A 26,963-nucleotide genomic window follows, 5' to 3' on the forward strand; every position below is an offset into this window, starting at 1 on the left:
GGCAAGTTAAATTTTTTGGTTGGGTTTTTTAGATTTAAATAGATTTAGGATAAACAAGTGTTTATCATGAATGAATTGCAAATAAACTATTAACTACTTATGTGGAATGCTTTCCCAATTTTTTATTTGCCCTTTGTTTTTTGCAGAAATATTAAGTTTTCATACAATCAAACCTATTTTTTCTGTAGCTGCTTTTGGATTTTCAGTCTTAAGATCAACTATCCCAAAACCAAGAATGTTTTCTAAAATTTTATCTTAATTTTTCCCATTTAGATCTATAATCTTTCATTAAACTTTCTATGTGTGGTATGATGTAGGACTCTTACTTCCAAGAAAGACACCCATTTATGTTAGTACTATATGATTAAAATCCTTGTCCAACTTGAAATATCTTGAATGCTTACCTATTATTCGCTGATCTGTTTTTTCTACGATAATAAAATAGTTTACAGTAATAGTTTTACCAGCTTATCTGGTAAGATAAGGCTCACCACTATCTTTCAAATATTTGGGGACATTACCAAATACTTTTACATATAAACTTTAGAATTGTATAGCCTATTGCTCCTAGGCTACAAACATGTATAGCATGTGACTGCACTGAATACAGTTCCTTTGAGATTTTGACTGTACATTATATACATATATATATAGTCCACTATATACTATCTTGGGATGGACTGACATTGTCTTCCCATTTAGAAACATTTTTCTCCATCAAGCCTTGTTGCATGCCCTTCAATACAATGTTAGAATTTAATTATATATAATTCTGCAATTTTTTTGTCAAGTTTATTCCTGGATGGTTTCTGTTGCTAATGTGAATAGGATATATTTCTTCTATTTTAATTTTTTAATCTATTTTTTCTCTGCTGCCTGGTCCGTGACCTAAATTCTATTTTTATTGCTAGTTATATTTTTTTTTTTTTTTTTTTTTTTTTTTTTTTTTTTTTTTTTGAGACAGAGTCTCACTTTGTTGCCCGGGCTAGAGTGAGTGCCGTGGCGTCAGCCTAGCTCACAGCAACCTCAATCTCCTGGGCTCGAGTGATCCTTCTGCCTCAGCCTCCCGGGTAGCTGGGACTACAGGCATGCGCCACCATGCCCGGCTAATTTTTTTTTTTTTATATATATATCAGTTGGCCAATTAATTCCTTTCTATTTATAGTAGAGACGGGGTCTCGCTCAGGCTGGTTTTGAACTCCTGACCTTGAGCAATCCACCCGCCTCGGCCTCCCAAGAGCTAGGATTACAGGCGTGAGCCACAGCGCCCGGCCTGCTAGTTATATTTTAATTATCGATTCTCTTACTCGAGTAGTTTTTTCTAACCCATGCCATTGTTATGGAGAGTAGTTTTTAGTGGAGATTTTCCTAGGCCTTAAATCTAAAAGTTTTGTTTATTTTCAATGTTTATGTTAGTTTATTATATTAGAATCTCCAAACTAATCAGTGGTAATAGTGGATTCCTGTCTTAACTGAATTGATTGTATATCATTAGTATTTTTACCATTTAATATTTTTGCTGTTGATCTTAACGTAGTCTTTTTTTTTTTTTTTTTTTTTTTTTGAGACAGAGTCTCACTTTGTTGCCCGGGCTAGAGTGAGTGCCGTGGCGTCAGCCTAGCTCACAGCAACCTCAATCTCCTGGGCTCGAGTGATCCTTCTGCCTCAGCCTCCCGGGTAGCTGGGACTACAGGCATGCGCCACCATGCCCGGCTAATTTTTTTTTTTTTATATATATATCAGTTGGCCAATTAATTCCTTTCTATTTATAGTAGAGACGGGGTCTCGCTCAGGCTGGTTTTGAACTCCTGACCTTGAGCAATCCACCCGCCTCGGCCTCCCAAGAGCTAGGATTACAGGCGTGAGCCACAGCGCCCGGCCTGCTAGTTATATTTTAATTATCGATTCTCTTACTCGAGTAGTTTTTTCTAACCCATGCCATTGTTATGGAGAGTAGTTTTTAGTGGAGATTTTCCTAGGCCTTAAATCTAAAAGTTTTGTTTATTTTCAATGTTTATGTTAGTTTATTATATTAGAATCTCCAAACTAATCAGTGGTAATAGTGGATTCCTGTCTTAACTGAATTGATTGTATATCATTAGTATTTTTACCATTTAATATTTTTGCTGTTGATCTTAACGTAGTCTTTTTTTTTTTTTTTTTTTTTTTTTGAGACAGAGTCTCGCTTTGTTGCCCAGGCTAGAGTGCCATGACATCAGCCTAACTCACAGCAACCTCCAACTCCTGGGCTCAAGCAATCCTACTGCCTCAGCCTCCCGAGTAGCTGGGACTACAGGCATGCGCCACCATGCCCGGCTAATTTTTTCTATATATATTAGTTGGCCAATTAATTTCTTTCTATTTATAGTAGAGATGGGGGGGGGTGTCGCTCTTGCTCAGGCTGGTTTCGAACTCCTGACCTCGATCAATCCGCCCGCCTCGGCCTCCCAGAGTGCTAGGATTACAGGCGTGAGCCACCTCGCCCGGATTTAACGTAGTCTTGATATTTCCTTTTCCTGTGTGGAGTTTTTAATAGGCAAGACTGTGTAATTCCATTAACTTTTTCAGCATGTGATATCTTAGTTTTTCTCTTATTTGATATAATACTCCATATTAGATTCCACTGGTTTCCTACAGTACATGAGTTTCTTGCTCAAGTTATATAGATTTTTTTTTTTTTTGAGACTCTGGGCTGGCTCTGTTTCCCAGGTTAGAGTGCAGTTGTTGTCATCAGAGCTCAGTTTAACCTCAAACTCCTGGGTTCAAGTGATCCTCTTGCCTCAGCTTCTGGAGTAGCTGGAACTACAGGCTCCCACCACCATATGCAGCTAATTTTTTATTTTTTGTAGAGATGGGGGTCTCACTACTACCTGGACTGGTCTTGGACTCTTGACCTCAAGTGATCCACCTCCCAAAGTGCTAGGATGACATGCATGAGCCACTGCTCCTAGCACTCACGGTATATAGATTTAATCTGCTAATTTTTCATTTAGAAATATTTTCAGCTCACGTAGGAAATTGGCTTGGTTTTGTTGCTACTGTTGTCTGGTTTTTTTCTTATTTTACTAGCTTTAAGGTGCATTAGAGACATTTTCATCTTTTTAAAGCCTTAAATAGGCTAGATGCGGTGGCTCATGCCTATAATCCTAGCACTATGGGAGGCCAAGGCAGAAGGATTGCTTGAGGTCAGGAGTTCTGGACCCCATCTTTACTAAAAATAGAAAAATTAGCTGGACATGGTATGTGCCTGTAGTCCCAGCCACTTGGGAGGCTGCGGCAGGAGGATCACTTAAGCGCGGGAGTTTGAGGTAGCTGTGAGCTAGGCTAAAGCCAGGGCAATTTACTCTGGGCAATAGAGTAAGACTCTGTCTCAAAAAATAAAATTAAAGCCTTAAATAATTTGAAATCCTCATTCATTCATTGGAAACTGGCTAAATTAAACTGTAAAGTCATTTGGCTTGGAGCTGTTTAAAATGGTAGATATTCCATGGTCTTTTAGTCTCTTAGGAATTTCTTTTTTTCCCCTATACTACCTAATTGTTCTTTTAGGGATTTTCCTCCTCAATGTTGATAGAAAACCATCTGTTCTAGATTTTTAGAGTTATAGCTATAGAAGTATGTGATATAATTTCTTCTGAAGTATAGTTCATGTATCTTCTTTCTCCTGATGTTGAATACTTCTATTTTCTAATCAGGCTTGTCTAGGGGGTTGTTTTATTGGTCTTTTGAAAGAACTAGTTTTGTGCTGTTATCATTTCTACGACTTATTTTGTGGTTTTAGCATTTACATTATTTCTCATCATCTGCCTTTTATTTTCTAGTTTGTTAAATACTTTCTATATTTTAATCATAAAGCATTTATAATATACCTTTTCCACTGAGATAACTTGTTTCCAAAGTCCTTTGGAAGGTAGATGTCAGATATCTTGATGTTAGTGATTTTTAATTTCATTAAAGATGTGGCCTATAAAAAGGCACATTTTTGGGGGTTTTTTTGTCTCAAAAAACAAGGGTTTAAGCCGGGCGCGGTGGCTCACGCCTGTAATCCTAGCTCTTGGGAGGCTGAGGCGGGCGGATTGCTCAAGGTCAGGAGTTCAAAACCAGCCTGAGCAAGAGCGAGACCCCGTCTCTACTATAAATACAAAGAAATTAATTGGCCAACTGATATATATATAAAAAATTAGCCGGGCATGGTGGCGCATGCCTGTAGTCCCAGCTACTTGGGAGGCTGAGGCAGAAGGATCGCTTGAGCCCAGGAGTTTGAGGTTGCTGTGAGCTAGGCTGATGCCACGGCACTCACTCTAGCCTGGGCAACAAAGCGAGACTCTGTCTCAAAAAAAAAACAAAAAAAAAACAAGAGTTTACAAGCGTGTGCCACCACATTGGCTGCAAGAAGGCACCTTTTGAAGCTTTTAATGTTTTCTTTGTGGCTAATACTTGATTGACTTCTGTAAATACTCCATAGACACGGAAAAGGATTTTATTTCCTTATAGGGGACAAAGTTCTATCAATTTATATAGGTGAATATGAGTATATATAGAGAGACAAAAGGTATTTTTTTATTATTATTTTTTACTAAAGCAAGCCCTCATCTCAGGGGGTGGTTTTCTTTTGTTTTGTTTTGTTTTTGTTTTTTGTTTGTTTGTGTTTTTTTTTGAGACAGAGTCTTACTCTGTTGCCCAGGCTAGAGTGTCCTGGTGTCAGCCTAGCTCACAGCAACCTCACACTCCTGGGCTCAAGCGATCCTTCTGCTTCAGCCTCCCAAGTAGCTGGGACTACAGGCATGCACCACCATGCCTGGCTAATTTTTTCTATATATTTTTAGTTGGCCAATTAATTAATTTCTATTTATAGTAGAGAGGGGTCTCCCTCTTGCTCAGGCTGGTCTCTAACTCCTGAGCTTAAGCAATCCTCCCACCTCTGACATCCAAAGTGCTAGGATTACAGGGAGCCACCGCGCCCTGGCAGCAGGGGGTGTTTTTTTTTTTTTTTGAGACAGAGTCTCACTTTGTTGCCCAGGCTAGAGTGAGTGCCATGGCGTCAGCCTAGCTCACAGCAACCTCAAACTCCTGGGCTCAAGCAATCCTTCTGCCTCAGCCTCCCAAGTAGCTGGGACTACAGGCATGCACCACCATGCCCGGCTGATTTTTTTTCTATACATCTTAGTTGGCCAATTAATTTCTTTCTATTTAATAGTAGAGACGGGGTCTCGCTCTTGCTTAGGCTGGTTTCGAACTCCTGACCTCGATCAATCCGCCCGCCTCGGCCTCGCAGAGTGCTAGGATTACAGGCGTGAGCCACCATGCCCAGCAGCAGGGGGTGTTTTTTAATGTGTGTGTGCACATACGTGGATATTTCCCCTTTATTCCCAGAGCTATTTGAAGGTAAATTTCAGCCCAGTACTGTGGCTCAGGCCTGTTATCCTAGCACTTACCGAGGCCATTGCTTGAGGCTGGAGTTTGAGTAAGAGTGAGACCGGCTCTACTAAAAAATACAAAAATTAGCTGGGTGTGGTGGTGGGCGCCTATAGTCCCAGCTACTCACTGGGGGTGGCATGATGGTAGTTTTTCAATTCTGTCATCTCTTTATTTATTATTGGACTTTCTAAAGAATAACTGCCTACCCACACCCACCCTTTTCTGTTTTGTTATACTGTGGATTCAGTGGATTTGTTTTTAAAAAATTCCATGTCTTATGACCCATTATGGTGGTGGTTCTCAAACTGTTGTTCCCATCAGCAACAGCTACCATGTTTCCCTGAAATAAGACCTACCCATAAAATAAGCCCCAGCAAGATTTCTAAGCATTTGTGCGATATAAGCCCTACCCTGAGAATAAGACCTAGTGATGGGAGTGGCTACACATCGTATCTGCACAACTCATGCATTTTGTCATGGAGCGGTAAAGATGAGTAGCCCTTCTCATCTGCTCCATTGTGACAGCTACTATCCCAGAGGTGACCAGAAAGATGTGGGCAGCCCCACCAACAAGGTTGGCTTCCCCTGCTCAGGTCCTGGCCAGTGGTTCTAAAGGAAACAGAGTCACAAGAAATTCAGGATGGAATTCAAGGTTTGGAGAGTTATGATGATGTTCCAGAAGAAGACAACTATATTTGAATAAATGTAGAGGGTGTACTGTACTTAAAAAAAATAACACATCCCCTGAAAATAAGCCCTAGGGTGTCTTCTTGAGGAAAAATAAATATAAGATCCTGTCTTATTTTCGGGGAAACACGGCACTTTACCTGGGCACTTGTTAGAAATATGCAAATCAGAATCCTAGAGGCGCCCAGAAATCTATTCTAACCAGCCCTCCCTGTAATTCTGGTGCATTCTCCGGTTAGAGAAACTTTGTATTACTTTTGTCCCAAATTTGGCCAATGGACACCTGATAGGCAACTAACTGCTTAAAAGGATGGTATGATTGGGAGATAGTGGAAGGTCTCCACAATAAGTGGCAAAGTGAAAAAGTTAAGAGAACAACAGTATCACTTTTTTATAAAACAATGAAACAAAATGTTCCTGAGTTTGGGTGTAGGAGTAGAGAACTTAACGTCTTATTTTACATACTATGCCTTTTGAACTTTTACCATGAGCCATAGTACTTTGATAATGGATGGGAGGAAAACAGCACTATATGATCAAGTTTAACTAGGGAAACTGTAGCAGTAAAAGAATTCTCGGCTCTGGTTCAAAGAGGTTCCTTCCAGCTGCTGTGTCTGCTATACTTATGCCGCAAGGTCACAGTGACCTTTACGCCACCGACTATAATAAAAAACTACAAATAAACCAGGCACTTATTTATTTGTCCTGCATTTTTTCCATTTCCCCCTGCTCATTGTACAGCTAAGAAAGCTCAATGGCAACCTGCCAAATCGCAAAGCAGACACCGAGGGGCACGAATAGATACGAATGGTGCCAATTATACTGATAGCAGAATGAAGTACCAGGCAAGAAATGGAAAGTCCGTGGATGTCGCCACGCTGGGAGTGTGGTGTTCACGTGTCTGCACTGCCTCGTACTTTCAGGGGCTATGAGTAGCCCTAACTTGACCTATTCGTTTCTCCGCTAAGCGAGGAGTATGGACCGCATGGGTTCGTATCAAAAGTCTAAGTAGCCCTCCGATATTTATCTTTACTAGCCTGCTAGGCACACTCATTTTCTAAGGCCACGGACGGGAAGAGGGTGCCAAGGTGGATCGCCAAACAGCTGTCCCAGCGCTCCCGTGTCCCAGCGCCTAGGCTGAATAACCATTTAGATCTGGAGTTTTCCCGTCCAGGCCGCTGTTCCTGGGAGTCGGGGACTGTCCCAAACGTCCCCAGGCCAGCCCCTAGCTAAGCACCCGGTAACTGACGTTTAATGAAAGTTCTTCGAACTTTTCACTAGTTGTCTGTCAGTAATGATTTTAACCCGTAGAGCCACGACGAAAGAGAAGGGCGGTCGGTAACCCTGACAACCAAAGGACAGGGCGGAAGGGGCGGGGCCCCAGGCGGAAGGGCGGGTCCATTTGGCGTGTACCGGACCTCAATTTAGCGGCGGGAAAGCGGACCGCTTCCGAGCGGCCTCTGCCTTCCCCGAGTGGTGTATAGCCTATCGCCCTAGCCCGCGATGGAGACGCAGCCCGAGGAAGAAGGCGCCCCCGAGCCCGCGGACTGCGCAGGGGCAGGCGGGCCGCCCCAGGCCGCCGGCGCCCAGGAGGCGCGCAGCGAGGACCGCTTGACCCTGCTGCTCAGGTTGTTCCCTCTGGCCGCCGCGGCGGGGGCCAGTGGGCGTGGCGACCCGGAGTTCTGCCGTTTGCTCGCCAGGGCTGGGGTTGGAGGTCGGACCCGATCTCTTACTGGCTCCCTGACTGCGTCTCTGACCTAAACCCCCGAAGCCCTCTTTTCGCCTGCGAAAAAGGAGAGAAAAATGACACCCTCCTGGCAGGAGGCTGTGCGGGTTAAATGAGGCACTCTAGGAAAATGTTTAGCGCAGTGCCCGGGGCCCTTAGCAAGTCCTTGGGAGCGGTAATGTTCCCTCCCAGTCTTTCCCCCTCGCGCCCTGGGGCTCCGGTTTTCAGGCGGGAAGAGCGGAGCCTACGAGTCGGAGCTTCTGCGGGGAGGGTGCCCGCCCATTTCTTTCACCGCTATCACCCATTGCAATCCAGAAGCTTCGCTTGTCATACAGTCCACTAAGGGCACATTGCTTATGCTCTTCTACTGATCAGTTGCTAGGGAAGATTTGATGAGAAGAGACATCAATCTTATAAACCAGTGAGCAAAAACTAAGGCCCTGGACCAAATCTGTCCCACTGCCTATTTTTGTGTGGCCACGAACGCTAAGAATAGGTTTGTTTGTTTAAATGGGGGGTGGGAGGGGAGAGCATAAGAATATTCCATAACACATGAAAACTATATGAAATTCAAATTTCATTGCCTCCAAAGTTTTCCTGGGACAGAGCTTTCCTGCTACAGGGCGAAACTGAGTAGTTACATTAACTGCCATGTGAGTTACATTTAACTCACGGTCGTTTTGAGCCTTGGGCCTCTAGAAGCATATGTAACTCACATGTCTCTTTGGGAGCCGTGTGGTGTGCAGGCAACTCTCGCTGCCCTGCTGTAGCATACATGTTACCTGATGGGTGGCCCCCTGGGCAAAAACCATGCGGTTGGTTTGGGAAAATCTTGTTGATGTTTTTATAGTTACAATTAATATTGAAAATTTAATTGCATATAACGCACAGAAAACAATACAAAATAAATTTTTCATTAAATTAGGAAGGATTTTTTTTATTTCGGCATATTATTGGGGTACAGATTTTAAGGTTTCAATAAATGCCCTTTTCCCCCTCCCCCCACAAGTCTGAGTTTCCAGCATGACCATCCCCCAGATGGTGCACATCTCACTCATTATGTATGTATATACCCGCCCCCCCCGCAGTGTTTTGTTTTTAAAATTTTTATTCTATTTTCATAAAACACCGTGGCCCCAAGGAAAACTTTTTTTTTCTAGCGCGGCAGTCAATATGTTAAAACAGAGACTGTATGACTCACGAAGCCTAAAAAATTTGTTCTCTAGTCCTTTACGGAAAAAGTTTGCGAACCTCTGTTCTAAGTCATTACAGGATTCTTTCTTTGGTTCTTCAGCAAAAAAGCAAAATCATTACAAGAGGATTTTTTTTTAAGACTTGGGACTGTTGGCCTTGGCTAAAAATAAGCCTCACAACCTTACTTTAAAAATTCCTTTCTGCCTACCGTATAAAATATTTAAATAGTAAAGGTAAAAGTCTTCCATTGCAGCTAAAAAGGAACTATTCTTTCAGCATGTTTTATAGAATGCTAGCTTACTTAATCTCTAAGAAATTACTGTTTTCATTTGGGATTTTGAAACATAAGGAACTTGCCATTAAGTTTTAGAAATATGCCTAATGTTTCTTAGCTACTTAAATAGATCCCCAGAGTCACAAGGCAAACAGTTTCAGAATTATGTAACTATTATGCAGATATGAAATATTTTGTAAATACAACTTAATGAACAACTAAGAAACTATATGAATTCCTGATCTATCCAAGGATTAGTATCTTTGTTATTTTTCTGTATCTCCTGATACAATCTGTGTTGTGTCTTGTTTTGTTTTGAGACAGAGTCTCACTGTGTTGCTGGGGCTAGAGTACAGTGGGGTCATCATAGCTCACTGCAACCATTAACTTCTAGGCTCAAACAGTCCTCCTGCCTTAGCCTCCCAAGGAGCTGGAACTACAGGCAGGCATTGCCTCGCCCAGCCACAGTCTGTGTTTGTAACTAATTACAGTGTTTTGGGGTTGAATTGTTTTGGTCTATTTCTTCTTCGTATTGTATACAGCCCCATTTCAGTCTAGCCTATTAAGAACAAATTTAAAAACCAATTTTAACTTTTCCTCATAGATGCGGTTTTCTGGCTATATTTCATTTTGGGTCTCGTCTGAGGCCTCAAAGTTCTTTATATTCATTTTAAATAAAGTGAGGTGAAACTTAAAGACTTTAATGCTGTGTTTAATTATTTATACTCATTTTGTTGTATCAACTTCTGACAAAAATGAGTTGGTTTGTCAATAAATATGGTAATGAGTAAAACTTCAATAGATAAATATATGACTTTCTATTCTTTTTATCTGTTTTCAGGTTGAGAGCACAGACAAAACAACAGCTCTTAGAATATAAATCGATGGTTGATACAAGTGAGCAATTTCATTTTCAAATAAGGTTTTGTGAGTGATGAATAGTGCTTTAAGGAAAAGAAAATAAATTCTACCAAAAAATGTTTATATACATTCTAATGTAGCAAAATAGGTAAAGAAAGAAACATGCAGATGATTATGAAGTATGGTAAGTGTGATGAAGGAAAGAATGGTGTGATAAGAGGGAGGGGCTCCTTTAGATGGGGACAGTTTCTCTGAGAAGATCATCTTAGAGTTGAGATCCAAGTGAAAAGAAACAATTTGCCTTCTCATACAGACTTTGTTTTCCCTGTATAGATTATTCTATGTTTTTGGGTTTTTTTGAGACAGTTTTACTTTGTTGTCCAGGCTAGAGTGAGTGCTGTGGCATCAGCCTAGCTCATACCAACCTCAATCTCCTGAGCTCAAGTGATCCTATTGCCTCAACACTCCCCCCCCCGCCCCCCAGTAGCTGGGACTACAGGCATGCGCCACCGTGCCCGGCTAATTTTTTGTATATATATTTTTAGTTGGTCAATTAATTTCTTTCTGTTTTTAGTAGAGAGGGGGTCTCGCTCAGGCTGGTTTCAAACTCCCAACCTTTAGCAGTCCGCCTGCCTCGGCCTCCCAGAGTGCTAGGATTACAGGTGTGAGCCACCATCCCCAGCCACCAATTTGTTTTCTGTTAACTAGAGATATGTCTTCTAGAGTTGTGTTGTCCAATAGCATGTAGCCTCTAGCCACATGTGGCTTTTTAAAGCTAATTAAAATTAAGTAAAACTTAAGTTCTTTAGTTGCATTAGTCCCATATCAAATGCTTAACAGCCACATGTGGTTAGTGTCTACCTTATTGGCTAGCATAAATATGAAACATTTCTATCACAGAAAGTTCTGGTCTCTTTTCTGTTCCATTAAGGTATTTGTCTATCCTTACTCTAGTACCACATTTCTTGATAACTGTAGCTTTGTAGTAAGTCCTGATATCAGCTGCTAGTAAGTGCTCCAGCTGTGTTCTCCTTTGTCAAAATTCTTTTGGCTATTTTAGGTCCTTTGCATTTCTACATACATTTAAAAATTGACTTGTCAATTTCTACAGAAAAAAAAGCTTGATAGAATTTTGACTAGGATTTGATTGGGATTTATAGATCAATCAAAACTGTTATATTAGCAGTACTGATTTCCTAATACATGTACATGGTCTATATACTCATTTCAGTATTAAATAGTATTTAATGAAAAGGTCATGCACATATTTTGTTAAATTTATCCTTAAGTATTTCGTGCTTTTGAATGTCATTGTTCATAATAATTTAAAAAATTTTAATTTCCAATTGCTTGTTGCTAATATATGGACCTACAATTGACTTTTTGACATTATCTTGTTCATTTTTTACTCCATTTTATTTTGCATCATTTTAAGACTGTTCTGATCAATATAGTAGCCACTAGTTCCATGTGGCTATTGAACACTTGAAAGGTGGTTAATCCTTATTGAGATGGGCTATAGATATAAAATACCCACAGAAGAAAAGAATGTGAAATATTTGATTAGCAGTTTGAAATTGGTTATATGTTGAAATAATATGTTGGATCTATTTAAATAACTATATTAAAATTAATTTCACTTATTTTTCTTCTATAATGTGGAAACAACTTGTTTTTTTGGTGCCATGATTCAGATATGAGCCGAGAAACAATATTTTAAAATACCTATTTTGTATTCATGGCTTACATTATATTTCTTTGGGATGGTGCTGTTCTAAAATGTTACTAACTTCAGGCTGGGCATGGTGGCTCACACATGTAATCCCAGTACTTTGGGAGGCTAAGGTGGGCAAATTGCTTGGGTGAGACCCTGTCTCTACAAAAAATTTTTTTTAAAAAATTAGATTGGCATGGTAGCCTGTAGTCCCAGCTGCTCAGGAGGCTGAGGCAGGAGGATCAGTTGAGCCTAGAAGTTGGAGGTTACAGTTAGCTATGTTTGGGCCACTGCACCCCACCCTGGCTGACAGAGCAAGAACCTGTCTCCAAAAAAAAGTTACTAACTTAAAAAAATTATTTATTTGTAGATGAAGAAAAAACTCCAGAACAAATCATGCAAGACAAGCAAATCGAAGCGTATGTCATATTTTTAAATTTTATTTGTGGTCTTTATTAATATTTAATCATATTTTCAATGTAACATTGTCTTTTTCTTTTCTATTATTTTTCCAAATCATTTGTCATGCATGTATTGGGAAAGTCATTGATGTGGGATGGAGACTTACACGAATATGAGTGATCCCATTAGAACTTTCTGGCATCCCCCCTTACAAGTCACTGAGCAGAGTAGCTCAGGAGGCATGTTTACCTAGTGTTAAATATATGTCAGTACAGTTGCAGAATGGCCTGAGAAGAAATGCAGACACTTGTAGAATACTTTTATTTAGATGTGTTTTAATTGTTTTCAAAGGCTTACTTTTATATATTTATTTCAATAAGTTTTTTTCTGATATTGCTGAAATTCTTTTGTTCATGCTTCTTTGATAGTAAAATTGAAGACCTGGAAAATGAAATTGAAGGGGTAAAAATTACTTTGGAAATGAAAAATCTTACATTAGACAGGTAATTATTACATTTTAAATATAAGAATTACTGGATGCAAAATGGGTCTGGGCAAGGTGGAGGGAATTTTTTAACTAGGCTAAATGTATTAGTCAAATGAAATGATGATTGATGGTCACTCAAATTTTGAGCCCTGAAAGAACAGTTATATTACAGATGTTCCTCAACTTATGATGGGATTATGTCCCTATAAACTCATCATAAATTGAACATATCATAAGTCAAAAATGCATTTAATACACCTAACCAGAAACAAAATAAACGAGAAAAAAATTGAAAAAAATGAAAACAAAAATAGGGGGAAAAAAAAGAAAAAAAGTGCACCTAACCTACCAAACATCATAGCTTAGCCTAGCCTGCCTTAAGTGTACTTAGGATGCTTAACATTAGCCTACAGTTGGGCAAAATTATCTCACACAAAGGCTATTTTATAATGAAGTATTGAGTAGCTCATGTAATTTATTGAATACTGTCCTGAAAATGAAAAACAAACTGGTTGTATGGCTACTCAAAGTATAGTTTCTACTGAATGCGTATAGTAAAATCAAACCATCATAAGTCAGAGACTATAATCATTAATATTTTCATTTAGAGATGTTACAGGTGGGGCGCGGTGGCTCACGCCTGTAATCCTAGCACTCTGGGAGGCCGAGGTGGGCGGATTGCTCAAGGTCAGGAGTTCGAAACCAGCCTGAGCAAGAGCAAGACCCCTTTCTACTATAAATAGAAATAAATTAATTGGCCAACTAATATATATAGAAAAAATTAGCCGGGCATGGTGGCGCATGCCTGTAGTCCCAGCTACTCGGGAGGCTAAGGCAGAAGGATTGCTTGAGCCCAGGAGTCTGAGGTTGCTGTGAGCTAGGCTGCCGCCATGGCACTCACTCTAGCCTGGGCAACAAAGCAAGACTCTGTCTCACAAAAAAAAGAGAGAGATGTTACACAGGACAGAGTTACTAAGGAAACTTTAATTAAGACAGAAGTATGAGGTTAAATCCCATTTCATGTTTGAGAGAATTACATGGATTTATTTATGCCAGTAACTATTAATCTGGTAAAAGAACCGTCATTGCTTCTCTTGTAATGGGTTACCCTAGGAAATTTTTAAAAAAAGAAGAAGAATTTTTAAATTCAAAAAAAAGAAAAAAAAAACATCATTGCATTTAAATATATTTTTAGTTATAGGTGTCACATTTGTATTTTATAATGCATTCAACAAATATTTGAGTATTTACTATACTCTAATCCTTGTGCTAAGTGCTGGTTTATAGCTATTAATAAGACGAACATTGTCTCTTATGGACATGTGATTTGAATAGTTAAAGCTGTTTTATTTGCTTCTAGTGGTAAGCTTTTTCCCCTTATCTCATATGCTGACTCATTATTTTGATCATATTTTTTAATTAACCTGACTTTAGAGCTATATTTCCTTTTAATGAATCAAATTTTTTACACATGGCAGAAAGGAAGAAATAACTATTATTGCTGAGTTAATTGCCTTTTTATTATTACTTATTAGCCATTTGAATTTAAAGTAATTTATAACAGGATGCTTTAAAGTTTACAGTCAAGTATAGCTTTGGATTCCCTAAGTCTTTTCATTCAGGCCATGCTGATCTCTTTAGTGTCTTCATGCTTCCCCTAGCCCTGCATCAAGGTGCATGGCTTAGAAAGCTTGCCCAGTTCGGGCTAGCTCATCCTGTGAGGGTACAACCATGAGCAACAGTCATATCCATCTTGGTGTTGCTTCATATTTCTATGATTTATTTCTCAAAGTATTTCTCATACAGTACTGTTTAAAAACATACTTATGTTATACTTCAAGGGAAATCAATCTTTAACTTGTCATGTTTAAAATTCTTTTTAATGTACCATAAATGTTGTCCATGTTTTATAATGCAAGCTTTTCCCTCTCATAGGATGCAGCTTTCAACTGCACTTAAAAAACACTTGGAGAAAATTAACATCAAGACTAGGTATGATATTTTTCCCCAAGATTTGGTTAGGATGAGAATAAGAAAGGAGATCTGGGCCGGTCACGGTGGCTCATGTCTGTAATCCTAGCACTTTGGGAGGCCGAGGTGGGAGGATTGCTCAAGGTCAGGAGTTCGAAACCAGCTTGATCAAGAGCAAGACCCCGTCTCTACTAAAAATAGAAAGAAATTAATTGGCCAACTAAAAATATATATTAAAAAATTAGCCAGGCATGGTGTCGCATGCCTGTAGTTCCAGCTACTTGGGAGGCTGAGGTAGGAGGATTGCTTGAGCCCAGGAGTTTGAGGTTGCTATGAGCTAGGCTGACGCCACAGCACTCTAGCCAAGGCAACAGAGTGAGACTCTGTCTCAGAAAAAAAAGAAAGGAGATCTGTATAATGACTTTAGTTTCATAAAATTTTTTAAAATTTTACTTAATTATATATTTTTCTTCTTTTTAGTGGCTCTAGTTATAAATGTTACCTTTGAAGTTTCATAAATTTTTTTAAGTTAACTGTTAATGCCAACCACCTTCATCTGGAGAATAAGAAAAGTGATGAAATTTTTATAGGCTCTTCCCAAAATTATAACAGCTTTTATAGTCCTGTTGACATCTTGTTCCATATGGATTGTAACTGTAAGAAGCAGGAGGTTTTGTACAGAAGATGAGAAAATTTTAAAGGAAGATTCTGAAAGTTAACTATTATTTGGTGTTTACTGTAAACCAGAACAATGTTACCTCATTTTATCCAAAAGCAACCCAATGAGATTAAGAGGTATAGTCTTCATTTTTCATTGGTAGAAATGAGTTTGTTCAGATTAAACAATTTGCCAGCGAATATAAAAGAAAGACTGTGGTAGTCGGGTCCTCTATAACCTGGTACCTAAGTATCTGGCCTTAGGGGCCTTACCAGCAATCTTATCTCCCCAAACTCTAGAAATCCTATGATAAAATAGCCCCTTCCCATTAGCACCAGAAAAGTTCTAAGGTATATCTGGGTACTTCTATCTGGGTATTTTAGCCAGATTGATATGCATTCTTCTCACACCCCACCTAACTCCAGGATTACATAAATGCTAAAATCTGAATACAGGTACTTATAAATATTGCTCCCTCATAAAAGGAGAACTTAAACTTAAAAACATTCTTGAGTTAAAGGGATGGGGTGCAGGACAGATTCATCACAATGATACCCAAGGATAGCAGAAAGGTCAAATAGGCCGAAGCAGTGCCTAGCATGTTTTAAAATTTACAAGTGTTATTCAAAAATTTAATTGGGACGCTATTAGGCTGAGCTGGCTCCAGTGCCTTGTATTCCTATGTAAGCCTGATACAAACAGTAAAACAAAATTTAAGCTTAACCATTCAGGAACTGCCAACTAACTTCTAACTGGGAGCTTTTGCACTTTAACCAACCAAATATATTTTCTTTGTCTTGCTTCTGTGAACACTTTATTTTAAAAAGTTTCCTCTCTTGCCTCCTGCAGTGGAGCATTGAACTGCTTGCAGTCTGTTGTTGCCTGACACGTGGAATCACTGTCTGTGCAAAAAACCTTGTTACATTTTAGAGTCTAAATTTATCTTTTAATTCAACCAAATATAGCTGTAACTAGTAGAAAAATGAATTCAGTTCTCCCAAGTCTGTGGAAAGAGTCCCCTTTTGGGTCTTCCCAATAAGTTCCTTCTATGATGTTTTTCACGCCTGGTTAATCATCAGAATAATTGGTATTATTACAGTGATCACATTGCTGGTCCTGTCCCAATCTTCTGAATCAGAATCTTTGAAGGTGAGAGGCTAGGAATCCATATTTAACAAATTGACTGCCGCACTAGAAAAAAAATTTTTTTCCTTAGGGCCACAGTGTTTTATTACGAAAATAGGATAAAAACTTCAAAAACAGGCTGGGCGCGGTGGCTCACGCTTATAATCCTAGCACTCTGGGAGGCCGAGGTGGGCGGATTGCTCAAGGTCAGGAGTTCAAAACCAGCCTGAGCGAGACCCCGTCTCTACTATAAAAAATAGAAAGAAATTAATTGGCCAACTAATATATATATATATAAAAAAATTAGCCGGGCATGGTGGCACGTGCCTGTAGTCCCAGCTACTCGGGAGGCTGAGGCAGTAGGATTGCTTGAGCCCAGGAGTTTGAGGTTGCTGTGAGCTAGGTTGACGCCACGGCACTCACTCTAGCCTGGGCAACAAAGTAAGACTCTGTCTCAAAAAAAAAAAAAAACTTCAAAAACAAAACAATCCTTTCTAATTTAATGAAAATTTTATTTTTTATTGTTTTCTACACGTAGGTTATATGCAATTAAATTGTTAATATTAATTGTAACAATAAGAACATAAACAAGTAATATTTTCACAGAACCAACTGCAGGAGGGTTTTGCCTAGGGGGTCACCCATCACATAACATGTATGTTACAGCATGGCAGTGTGAGTTGCCTATGGCATACCATGGCTGCCAAGGTAAAGAGACATGTAAGTTACATGTGCTTCACGAGGCCCTGGGCTCAAAACTGACGTGAGTTAAATACAACTCACGTGGCAGTTAATGTGTTAATGAGCCTCCCAAGTGACTATGGCACTGTGAAGTATGAGAGCCACTGCTTTGTCCAGTCATATTCCATGCCCTTTTGTTCCAGCCATACCAGATTACCTTATCTAGGTCTTCGGTACCCAACCCCCAGACTGTGGCCTGTTAGGAACACGCCCTCCCTCACTGTCTGAGCTCTGCCTCACCTCCCCACCCCGTTGTCTATGGAACAATTGTCTTCCTTGAAACTTAGGAAATGGGCCTCACAGCAGGTAATTGGTGGGCGAGTGAGTGAAGCTTCATCTGTATTTATGGCTGCTACCCTCCGCTGGCATCACTGCCTGAGGTGTCAGCCCCTCGCCCCCAGTCCTGTGGAAAAATTGTCCTCCATGAATCCAGTCCCTGGTACCAAAAAAGTTGGAGACTGCTGATCTAGGTAATTACTTCACATCCTTTAAGACTCAAGGGTTTTTGGCCAGGCGCAATGGTTCATGCCTGTAATCCCAGCACTTTGAGAGACTGAGGAGGGAGGATTGCTTGAGGCCAGGAGTTCTAGATCAGCCTGAGAAACATAGTAAGACCTTGTCTCTACAAAAAAAAAAATTAGCCACGTGTATAGGTGCGTGTAGTGGCATGCACCTATAGATAGTCCCAGCTATTCAGGAGGTGAAAGCAGGACAATCTGAGCTCTGGAATTCAAAGCTGCAGTGAGCTATGATTAGGCACTGCACTCTAGCCTGAGCAGCAGAGTGAGATCCTGTCTCAAAAAAAAAAAAAGGACTCAAAGGTTTTTCTTGTTTCGCCCTGTGCATAACCTGGTTCATATTTGTTACTGTACTTTAATATAGTTGTGGATTTACTTTTCTCTGCCCCCAGATTCTTTCCTTTTTGAAAATAAGTATGTACTGTGTTTTATTCTATTTAACATTCCTGGTGGCTGGCATAGTTCTTGGCACATAACAAGTGCTCAGAAATACATTTTGAAGAAAGATCCTATTCCATATTCTAATATGTTCCCTCCTATATGCTACTATAATGTCATTATACATTTGTCCAAACCCATAGAATATACACAACCAAGGGTGAACTCTAATGTAAACTATGGACTTTGTGTAGTAATGGGGTGTCAGTATAGGTTCATGTATTGTTTAAATAAAAAAAAAAAATCCCCCACTCTGCTGGAGGTTGTTGATAATGGTGGAGGCTATGAAGAGGCATGTAACATGGGAAATCTCTGTATCTTCTGTTCAATTTTGCTATGAATGTAAAATTGTTCTAAAAATAAAATCAATTTTTAAAAAAGCAGCCAGTTATCAAGTTATTAGATTTTCTTCCCTAAATATGAATTTTTTTTTTTTTTTTTTTAGTTTTTAAGACAATCTCATTCTGTTGTCCCTGCTAGAGTGCCATGGCATCAGCCTAGCTCACAGCACCCTCAAACTCCTGGGCTCCAATGATCATTCTTCCTCAGCATCCTGAGTAGCTGGGACTACAAATGCATGCCACCATGCCCAGCTAATTTTTCTGTTTTTAGTAGAGATGGGGGTCTCACTCTTGCTCAGGCTGGTCTTGAACTCCTAACCTCAAGCGATCCTCCGGCCTTGGCCTCCCAGAGTGCTAGGATTGTAAGTGTAAGTCACTGTGCCCGGCCAAAATATGAAATTTTAAAAAATGTTCTTACATTCTTTTTTATTTTTCACATTCTTTAATTTGATATTTTTCATTGTGACCAAATATTTTTCTAGGGAAATATATTTCTAATTTTAACAGAAATTTAGTTTACATCAAACTTTTCCGGATATATTTTGTGACTTTCTACTGAAGTGACTTTCTACTGAAGTATACAGTGGATTTAATGAAAGTAAATTTGTACTAATTGATCGTTTCATTGATGAGTTATTATTATTATTATTTTTTGAGACAGAGTCTCGATTTGTTGCCCAGGCTAAAGTGAGTGCCATGGTGTCAGCCTAGCTCACAGCAATGATGAGTTATTACTTTTAACTGTGGTTGCTAAATAACCTTAATGAATCATATTTTTGTTTCCTTTCCAGTGTGCTCATGGATAACATGAAACAAATATTAAATCTGAATAAGTTAATAATGAAATCACAGCAGGTAAACTTGCATATTAGGCTGCATATGTATTCTCATGATTTCAGTAACAACTTCTTGTTGGAACTATATTGTATATGATTAAATAGAATTGTCCAAAGTGACTGGCATAACTAGAATTCACTGTCTTAAAGTTTTCTCTTTTTTTCATAACTACATTATTTCTGACTGATTTTGCAAATTATCTACTTATAATTTAAGCTACTGTCTTTTCCCTTTTATTGTATGGAAAGAGAGGAATTGAAAACTGGAGCTTGAGTCCACTTAATGAAAAGCCAATAAATAAAAAAAATAAAAAAAAAATAAAAATAGAAAACTGGAGCTTGAGAAAACATGAACTAATAGATGTGATTTAAGTATTATAGATTTGTTAAGTACAGTATGTGCTTTAATTTTTTTTTTTAATAACAGGAATCTTGGGATTTAGAGGAAAAACTGCTTGATGTTAGAAAGAAGAGACTGCGTATGTAGAACACATTTTCACCTACTTTGGAGATTGATAAGGCCAGATCTCTTAGCCACTGAGAAATTTCCTAATTTTCAGTATTGCTTAAAATCTTGGAAATTTTAATTTAAAAAGTAGGATATGGGCCGGGCGCGGTGGCTCACGCCTGTAATCCTAGCACTCTGGGAGGCCGAGGCGGGCGGATTGCTCAAGGTCAGGAGTTCGAAACCAGCCTGAGCGAGACCCTGTCTCTACCATAAAAATAGAAAGAAATTAATTGGCCAACTGATATATATAATATAAAAATCAGCCAGGCATGGTGGCTCATGCCTGTAGTCCCAGCTACTCGGGAGGCTGAGGCAGGAGGATCGCTTGAGCCCAGGAGTTTGAGGTTGCTGTGAGCTAGGCTGACACCACGGCACTCATTCTAGCCTAGGCAAGAAAGCGAGACTCTGTCTCAAGAAAAAAAAAAAAAAAAGTAGGATATGAAATGCATTTTGCCCTATTGTCATTGTTTTAACACTTTATATCACAAAATTAATATATTCTCAGTGGGGGAAAATAAGATGATACAGAAAATTATAATGCAAAAGGCATGCCTTCTTCATGTTTGGTATACACTAGTTTGGTATATATATCATTCCAGATCTTTTTCCATGCCCATATAAAGATTTATATATACCTAATTTGAAAATGATCAATTGATACATGTGGTTCTCCAGCCTTTTCACTTAATTTATGATGCTACGAGATGGCTTTTTAAATTGAAACGTTTATTTCAAAAGTAATACAGACAGTACAGGCATGGTTTTTTTTTTTTTTTTTTTTTGAGACAGAGTCTCGCTTTGTTGCCCAGGCTAGAGTGAGTGCCGTGGCGTCCTAGCTCACAGCAACCTCAAACTCCTGGGCTCGAGTGATCCTTCTGCCTCAGCCTCCCGGGTAGCTGGGACTACAGGCATGCGCCACCATGCCCGGCTAATTTTTTATATATATATCAGTTGGCCAATTAATTTCTTTCTATTTATAGTAGAGACGGGGTCTCGCTCTTGCTCAGGCTGGTTTTGAACTCCTGACCTTGAGCAATCCGCCCGCCTCGGCCTCCCAAGAGCTAGGATTACAGGCGTGAGCCACAGCGCCCGGCCCAGGCATGGTTTTTTTATTAAACATTACAGAGATTTGCCTGTTACAAGTAACCTCAGGGTCAGAAGTTGTTTAGGTCATCTCATTTAATCACCCTTTCGATGTTTCACTTTGACTATTGCATTCCAACCTACTTTTGATCCATTAATGTCAGGGAACAAGCCCTGAAATGTACTCATTTATATTTTCAAATAGCTCAATTCTTAGGCCATTTAAAGAAATATAAAAAACAGTTTATGTTTATCCCTAGAAAAGGGAATCTTTCTTTTCATTTAAAATCTATCTGGTTTATATGTCATTTTGTAATTAAAGGGGAAAGGTATTTCTTGATATTTACATGTATCTTTTCCCTATGCTTTTTTTTTTTTGACCTTTACATGATTCAGGATTCCCTATGCTTTTGACAACCCAAAAAAGCCCTCTTTTACATGATGCCACTTCAAACATTTTGTAGACAGCTATCATTCTCATACATAAATACCTTGAATGTTTCACTAAAATAATTGATAACATTGTTATTTTGCACCAGGGAAAGTCATTTTCAGATCAAAATAAAACTGCAGACTAAAGTGCTGCTTATTAAAAAATTTCTTGTGACTAAAATAACCAGGAAATGTTCTGCTTCATCATTTTTCAAGATTCTTGTTTGTAGAGTTATCATATACAGTATACTGTTTGTTTTAACCTAATAGAATTAAAACAAGCTTCAGAAAGTAAGCTTTTAGAAATACAGACTGAAAAGAACAAACAGAAAAATGATTTGGACAATATGGAAAATTCAGAGAAGATAAAGATCATGCAACAAAACCTACAGAAGGAGATACACATTACTACAGTTATTCAACATGTATTCCAGGTAACACTGATTTAAATTAGGAAGTAAGGTAAAGAACTTCTTTTTAAGTGATTAATGCTGTTACAGTATTGACTGACTTTCAGCTAGTCTTTGATCCTGATAAAATAATGTAATGCTGAATATTGATCTATTTACATATATCTGGAATTCATGTATATTTAATGTTTAACATCTTCCTTTATGGTTAGACCTTAGGCATGTATAAATGGAATGATTTTTTTTGCATCTCTGTGGAAGCAGAATAGTGTAAGTTGGGAGGTCAAGGGAGATGTGGACGGGAGTGTAGGGTTAAGACCTGACTACAAGTTGACCTTGAGTAAATTATTTAATTTTTCTAAGCATCAGTTTCCTTGTTTAGAAAGAGTAGTTAGAACTAAAGAAGATAATCCATGTTAATTTGTTTAGCATAGTGTCTGATCCAAGTAACTTCTTTTTTTTTTTTTTTTTTTTTTGAGACAGAGTCTCACTTTGTTGCCCAGGCTAGAGTGAGTGCCGTGGCGTCAGCCTAGCTCACAGCAACCTCAAACTCCTGGGCTCGAGTGATCCTTCTGCCTCAGCCTCCCGGGTAGCTGGGACTACAGGCATGGGCCACCATGCCCGGCTAATTTATATATATATATATATATCAGTTGGCCAATTAATTTCTTTCTATTTATAGTAGAGACGGGGTCTCGCTCAGGCTGGTTTTGAACTCCTGACCTCGAGCAATCCGCCCGCCTCGGCCTCCCAAGAGCTAGGATTACAGGCGTGAGCCACAGCGCCCGGCCTCCAAGTAACTTCTTAATAATTGTTGGTAGTTATTATCATGTCAATTTTCTATTACATATTCTGTTGGGCACAGTGGCTCACACCTGTAATCCTAGCAGCACTCTGGGAGGCCAAGGTGGGAGGATCACTTGTGGTTAGGAGTTTGAGACCAGCCTGAGCAAGAGCAACAGAAAACTTAGGCATTTTGGCATGCACCTGTAGCATCAGCTACTGGGGAAGCTGAGGCAGGAGGATTGCTTGAGCCCAGGAGTTTGAGGTTGCTGTGAGTTATGTATGATAACACCACTCACTGCCCTCTAGCCAGTGACAGAGTGAGACTCTGTCTCAAAAAAAAAAAAAAAAAATATTTACATCTTCCTTTATTTTGGAGGCATTTTATTATTTTTAAATTGTAAAATTCTCTGGGAATGTTGAGATGAAATATTAAAATTACCAGTTTTCAGTTATGTAAGATATATAGTTAAATACTGTCTATTACATATTAAGCAAATGCTGACTTGTAAAACATGAGATCTTGCAACTATAAGACATTCTTTTACCTTTTGTCTTTTACCTACTTTTTAGTAGTAGTGGGTGATTGGATTAGGAATGACCACATCCAGAGGCTAACTTTAAGTGGAAGATTGAATCATGAGTACAGAATCATTTTACTTTTCCTTGGCACATGTTCATGTTGCTTTGAGGCTTCTATTATTCTTCCTTTCTTGATTTTTTCTTTTATAGCTTATAAATTACTATTAATTATTATTTTGATTTAATGAATTCATTGCTTTGCTAAATGGAACATAGCTTTGGCCAACATTATGGGTGTTCTTTCTTCTTAAGATTGGCCCTTAGGGGCCAGGCGCAGTGGCTCATGCCTGTAATCCTAGCACTCTGGGAGGCCGAGGCGGGTGGATTGCTTAAGGTCAGGAGTTCAAAACCAGCCTGATCAAGAGCAAGACCTGTCTCTACTATAAATAGAAAGAAATTAATTGGCCAACTAAACAGATTTTATATATATATATAAAATTAGCTGGGCATGGTGGTGCATGCCTGTAATCCCAGCTACTCGGGAGGCTGAGGCAGTAGAATCTCTTAAGCCCAGGAGTTTGAGATTGCCGTGCGCTAAGCTGATGCCATGGCACTCTAGCCTGGGCAACAAAAGTGAGACTCTGTCTCAAAAAAATAAAAATAAATAAGTAAAAAATTGGCCCTTAGGAGTTCAGGCATGTTTGAATGCTTACTTCCACCTGCCTTTGCAAATTTGACTGGATTTATATACACTAGCCTTCCATTCACTTGTAGCAAGAATGTGCCTTATATAGGTCAAAGTTCTCAATGTTTTTATACCTAACAATATAATACATATTCTAAAATCTGTTTTAACATTATTTCAATCAGTAGCTCAGTATCATCGAACCATAGTTTTTTGAAGGATAATAAGCAGAATTTTCATTAGTAATGACTCTAATCATTCCTCCATTATTTACCACAAAAATAATCTTCACCTTTTTCAGGGTCTTAACTTTGCAAGGGCTGAGAACTGAGCTATCCTTATACCTCTTGAAAATAGGGCATATAACACTTAAATTACTGTTTTTTATCATTAGTGCAAAATGAACTGAACCACAGCTGCAGTCTTTTTTCTCTCATCTAGGGATAGCATTGCAAGTATCCCTCACAAGTAAACCCTATCCATGGGAACTGATGAAGCATAAAAATTTCTGTAAACGTTGTAAATATTCCCTGGTATTATGGCGATCAAGACTGAAGCCTCATTAAAAGTAGAAATGAAGATAGAAGAAAGTATTACTTTTGAGACAGAGCCTCACTTAGTCACCCTGAGTAGAGTGCAGTGGCATCATCATAGCTCACTACAACCTCAAACTGCTAAACTCAAGCAATCCTCCTTGAACTCAGCCTCCCAAAGTGCTAGGATTACAGATGTGAGCCACCATGCCTGGTCAGAATGTATTACTTTTTTCCCTCATGATCACAGAGCTATATGCCTAGTAAATGCCAAATATTCAATAACATCAGTGAAAAAGGACTTTTTAAAATGTACATAAAAATTAAATTTTAACATTTTTTAAATTACAGAACCTCATTTTGGGAAGTAAAGTCAATTGGGCTGAAGATTCGGCATTTAAGGAAACTGTTCTGCAGCTTGAGAAGAATCTCACCACACTCTAATAAGAATTCTGTTTTGACATATTTCATTTTTGTCTTCAATATGTAATTTAATAGCAAATTCCAAGTGAAATGTATTTTCAGTGTCTTTGGAACTATTCTAAAACTGCAAAATTTTTTAGCTTTAGTTATCATTCTAATATGAAATCTATTGTTTTAAATATGATAATGAAAGTGACCGGCATAGTCTAAAATCATCTGAAAATCTTAGCTTTGAAATGGTCCTAAAAGACATCTGATCCAACTTTCCATTGAATATGGACATTTCTTCTACATTTCTGGCAGTCTCAACTTTTTACTGGAACACTCTGTACATTTGTTTATCAACCATAATTTTAGAAAAGTATATCCAAAGGGTTATTTGTAGTGGGATTGGGAATGACCTTTTTCTTTTTCTATGTTTTTGTGCATCACTATTTTTTTTGCATTAGTTTTATAAGTTAAGAAATAAAAGGAATAAGTGTTACTCTGTCTTATTAATTATAATAGAACTTGCCACCTTTTATATAGCATGCCATTCTGGTTTTGGAAAACTCTTAATTTGAACACTTTATTAATTTGGAGCTATTGATCTTTTTTACAGATAATGTAGTGTTTTCAACATTCTTTTTAGAGGGACTTTATTTATTTTTTTTTTTTCTTTTAATTTCAAACATGGATTGTAATAGAGGGACTTTAAACTTGAGAAGATGCACTGCAGTGGATAACAGCATTTGAAATCTGTTCTTTAGATTTATAACAGAAATATAAAGATTTTCCTAAAGCTGAATTTTGAACACTTTTTCTTTGGAATATTTATTGTTTTACTTCATTTGTGTCAAAAAATCGTAATTTATGTATAGTTTAATTCTTTTTGCCACAGTGTATTCTTGGCCTTTTTCTACATAAATAGTTGTAAAGCAAGTAATATTTTTCTTAGGAAAAACATCATTTTAGAAAATCTGACCCCACAGCATTAAATTAAGTCATAGAGTGAACCCCAACCCAATGGATTATCAACATCATCTGAAAAACTCTGCATTTTCCTGGGAATTTATTATTCTGTGAGTTCCTTCTTAAAGCATAATTCTGACAGAGAAATTGTTTTAGTCAGCTTTTCTTGCAATCATGCTGAATAATAACCTCAAGTAACAGTAGCTTATAACAACCATTTATTTCTGTCTTGGGTCTGCAGTTCCATTGATCATTCTAGGACTTAGTTGAGGGAATAGCCACTATCTGAAATACATTCTCATGGCAGAGGGCAGGTGCTTACAGAGCCATGTCAAATTATATACAAGCACAAAGTTTCTGCTTGAAAAAGGTACACATTGACCAAGCCAAACATCATTGAGGCAGGAAAGTATATTTCTCCTTATAGCAGGAGAGTACTGGGGTTCAGAGTCAGGAAAGAACACAGTCTACCACAGTTAGCTATTTTGGGCATAAATATTAACTTCCCTTCTGCATATAAAGGACACTTGCCCCTTCCCAAGGAAGATAACAGTGTCACTCAATTATGACATTATTTCAAAATTCAGGATCTCATGATAGTCTTTCTTATCAGGTCCAGATGTGGCTCTTCTTGATCTGGAGACTTATGGTCTGAAAAGACAAGTTATGATACCTCACACATCTAGCATACTGCAGTGGAACAGGTCTGTAGCAACTCTTAAATATGACTTGGCAAATGATAGGAAGTTCCCCTTCCTAGCGGATAGGGAATGCCTCCTGATCAGGCTGTTGTACTGCTTTCTGGAAGCACTTCATTCATGGTTTCACTCTGCCCTTCGGGATGTTCTCTTTTCATTATCCACCTTGGCCATATCTCTGAAGAGGGCATTAGAGAGTATGCCCTTCTGAGCAGCTTTCTCAAACTGGGGACCTGAAGATCTTTTTACATCTTGAATAGTTACAGTCTTTTAAAATCTGGCTAGTGGTGGTTTTGTTAACATATTTTTCTTAAAAATGTTTTCTGTCATGAGAGTGGTTTTGGTTGTTTCATCTGTATGGGGTAGGCAAAATGGCTCTTTTATTTATTTATTTTTTGAGACAGAGTCTCACTTTGTTGCCCTGGCTAGAGTGAGTGCCGTGGCATCAGCCTAGCTCACAGCAACCTCAAACTCCTGGGCTCAAGCAATCCTGCTGCCTCAGCCTCCCGAGTAGCTGGGACTACAGGCATTGCACCACCATGCC

The 26,963-nt window shown here is 38.7% G+C and overlaps 1 protein-coding gene and 1 long non-coding RNA gene across 5 annotated transcripts in view; one reads left to right on the forward strand and one right to left on the reverse strand.

Moving 5' to 3' along the window:
* LOC105881354 (uncharacterized) overlaps positions 1-26,963 on the reverse strand; it is a 53,919-nt gene that overhangs the window by 6,423 nt on the left and 20,533 nt on the right. For 3 of the 4 annotated variants that reach the window (XR_002224900.2, XR_002224901.2, XR_002224897.2), the window contains one exon: positions 12,594-12,717. The exons of the other annotated variant lie outside the window; for it this stretch is intronic. This is a non-coding gene — a long non-coding RNA (uncharacterized LOC105881354). Of the gene's footprint in view, positions 1-12,593; positions 12,718-26,963 lie in introns of those variants that run through there. 4 annotated transcript variants of the gene reach the window in all.
* Positions 7,472-25,254, forward strand: CENPH (centromere protein H). Its single transcript, XM_012782960.3, has 9 exons — positions 7,472-7,733; positions 10,141-10,196; positions 12,245-12,293; positions 12,705-12,779; positions 14,699-14,755; positions 19,347-19,410; positions 19,819-19,870; positions 21,685-21,848; positions 24,699-25,254. The coding sequence occupies exons 1-9, from the start codon at positions 7,609-7,611 to the stop codon at positions 24,789-24,791; spliced, it is 735 nt and encodes a 244-aa protein (XP_012638414.1). The 5' UTR covers positions 7,472-7,608; the 3' UTR covers positions 24,792-25,254.

The sequence above is a fragment of the Microcebus murinus genome, chromosome 11 (assembly GCF_040939455.1).
Source record: "Microcebus murinus isolate Inina chromosome 11, M.murinus_Inina_mat1.0, whole genome shotgun sequence".
In the NCBI taxonomy this organism is placed as follows: Eukaryota; Metazoa; Chordata; class Mammalia; order Primates; family Cheirogaleidae; genus Microcebus; species Microcebus murinus.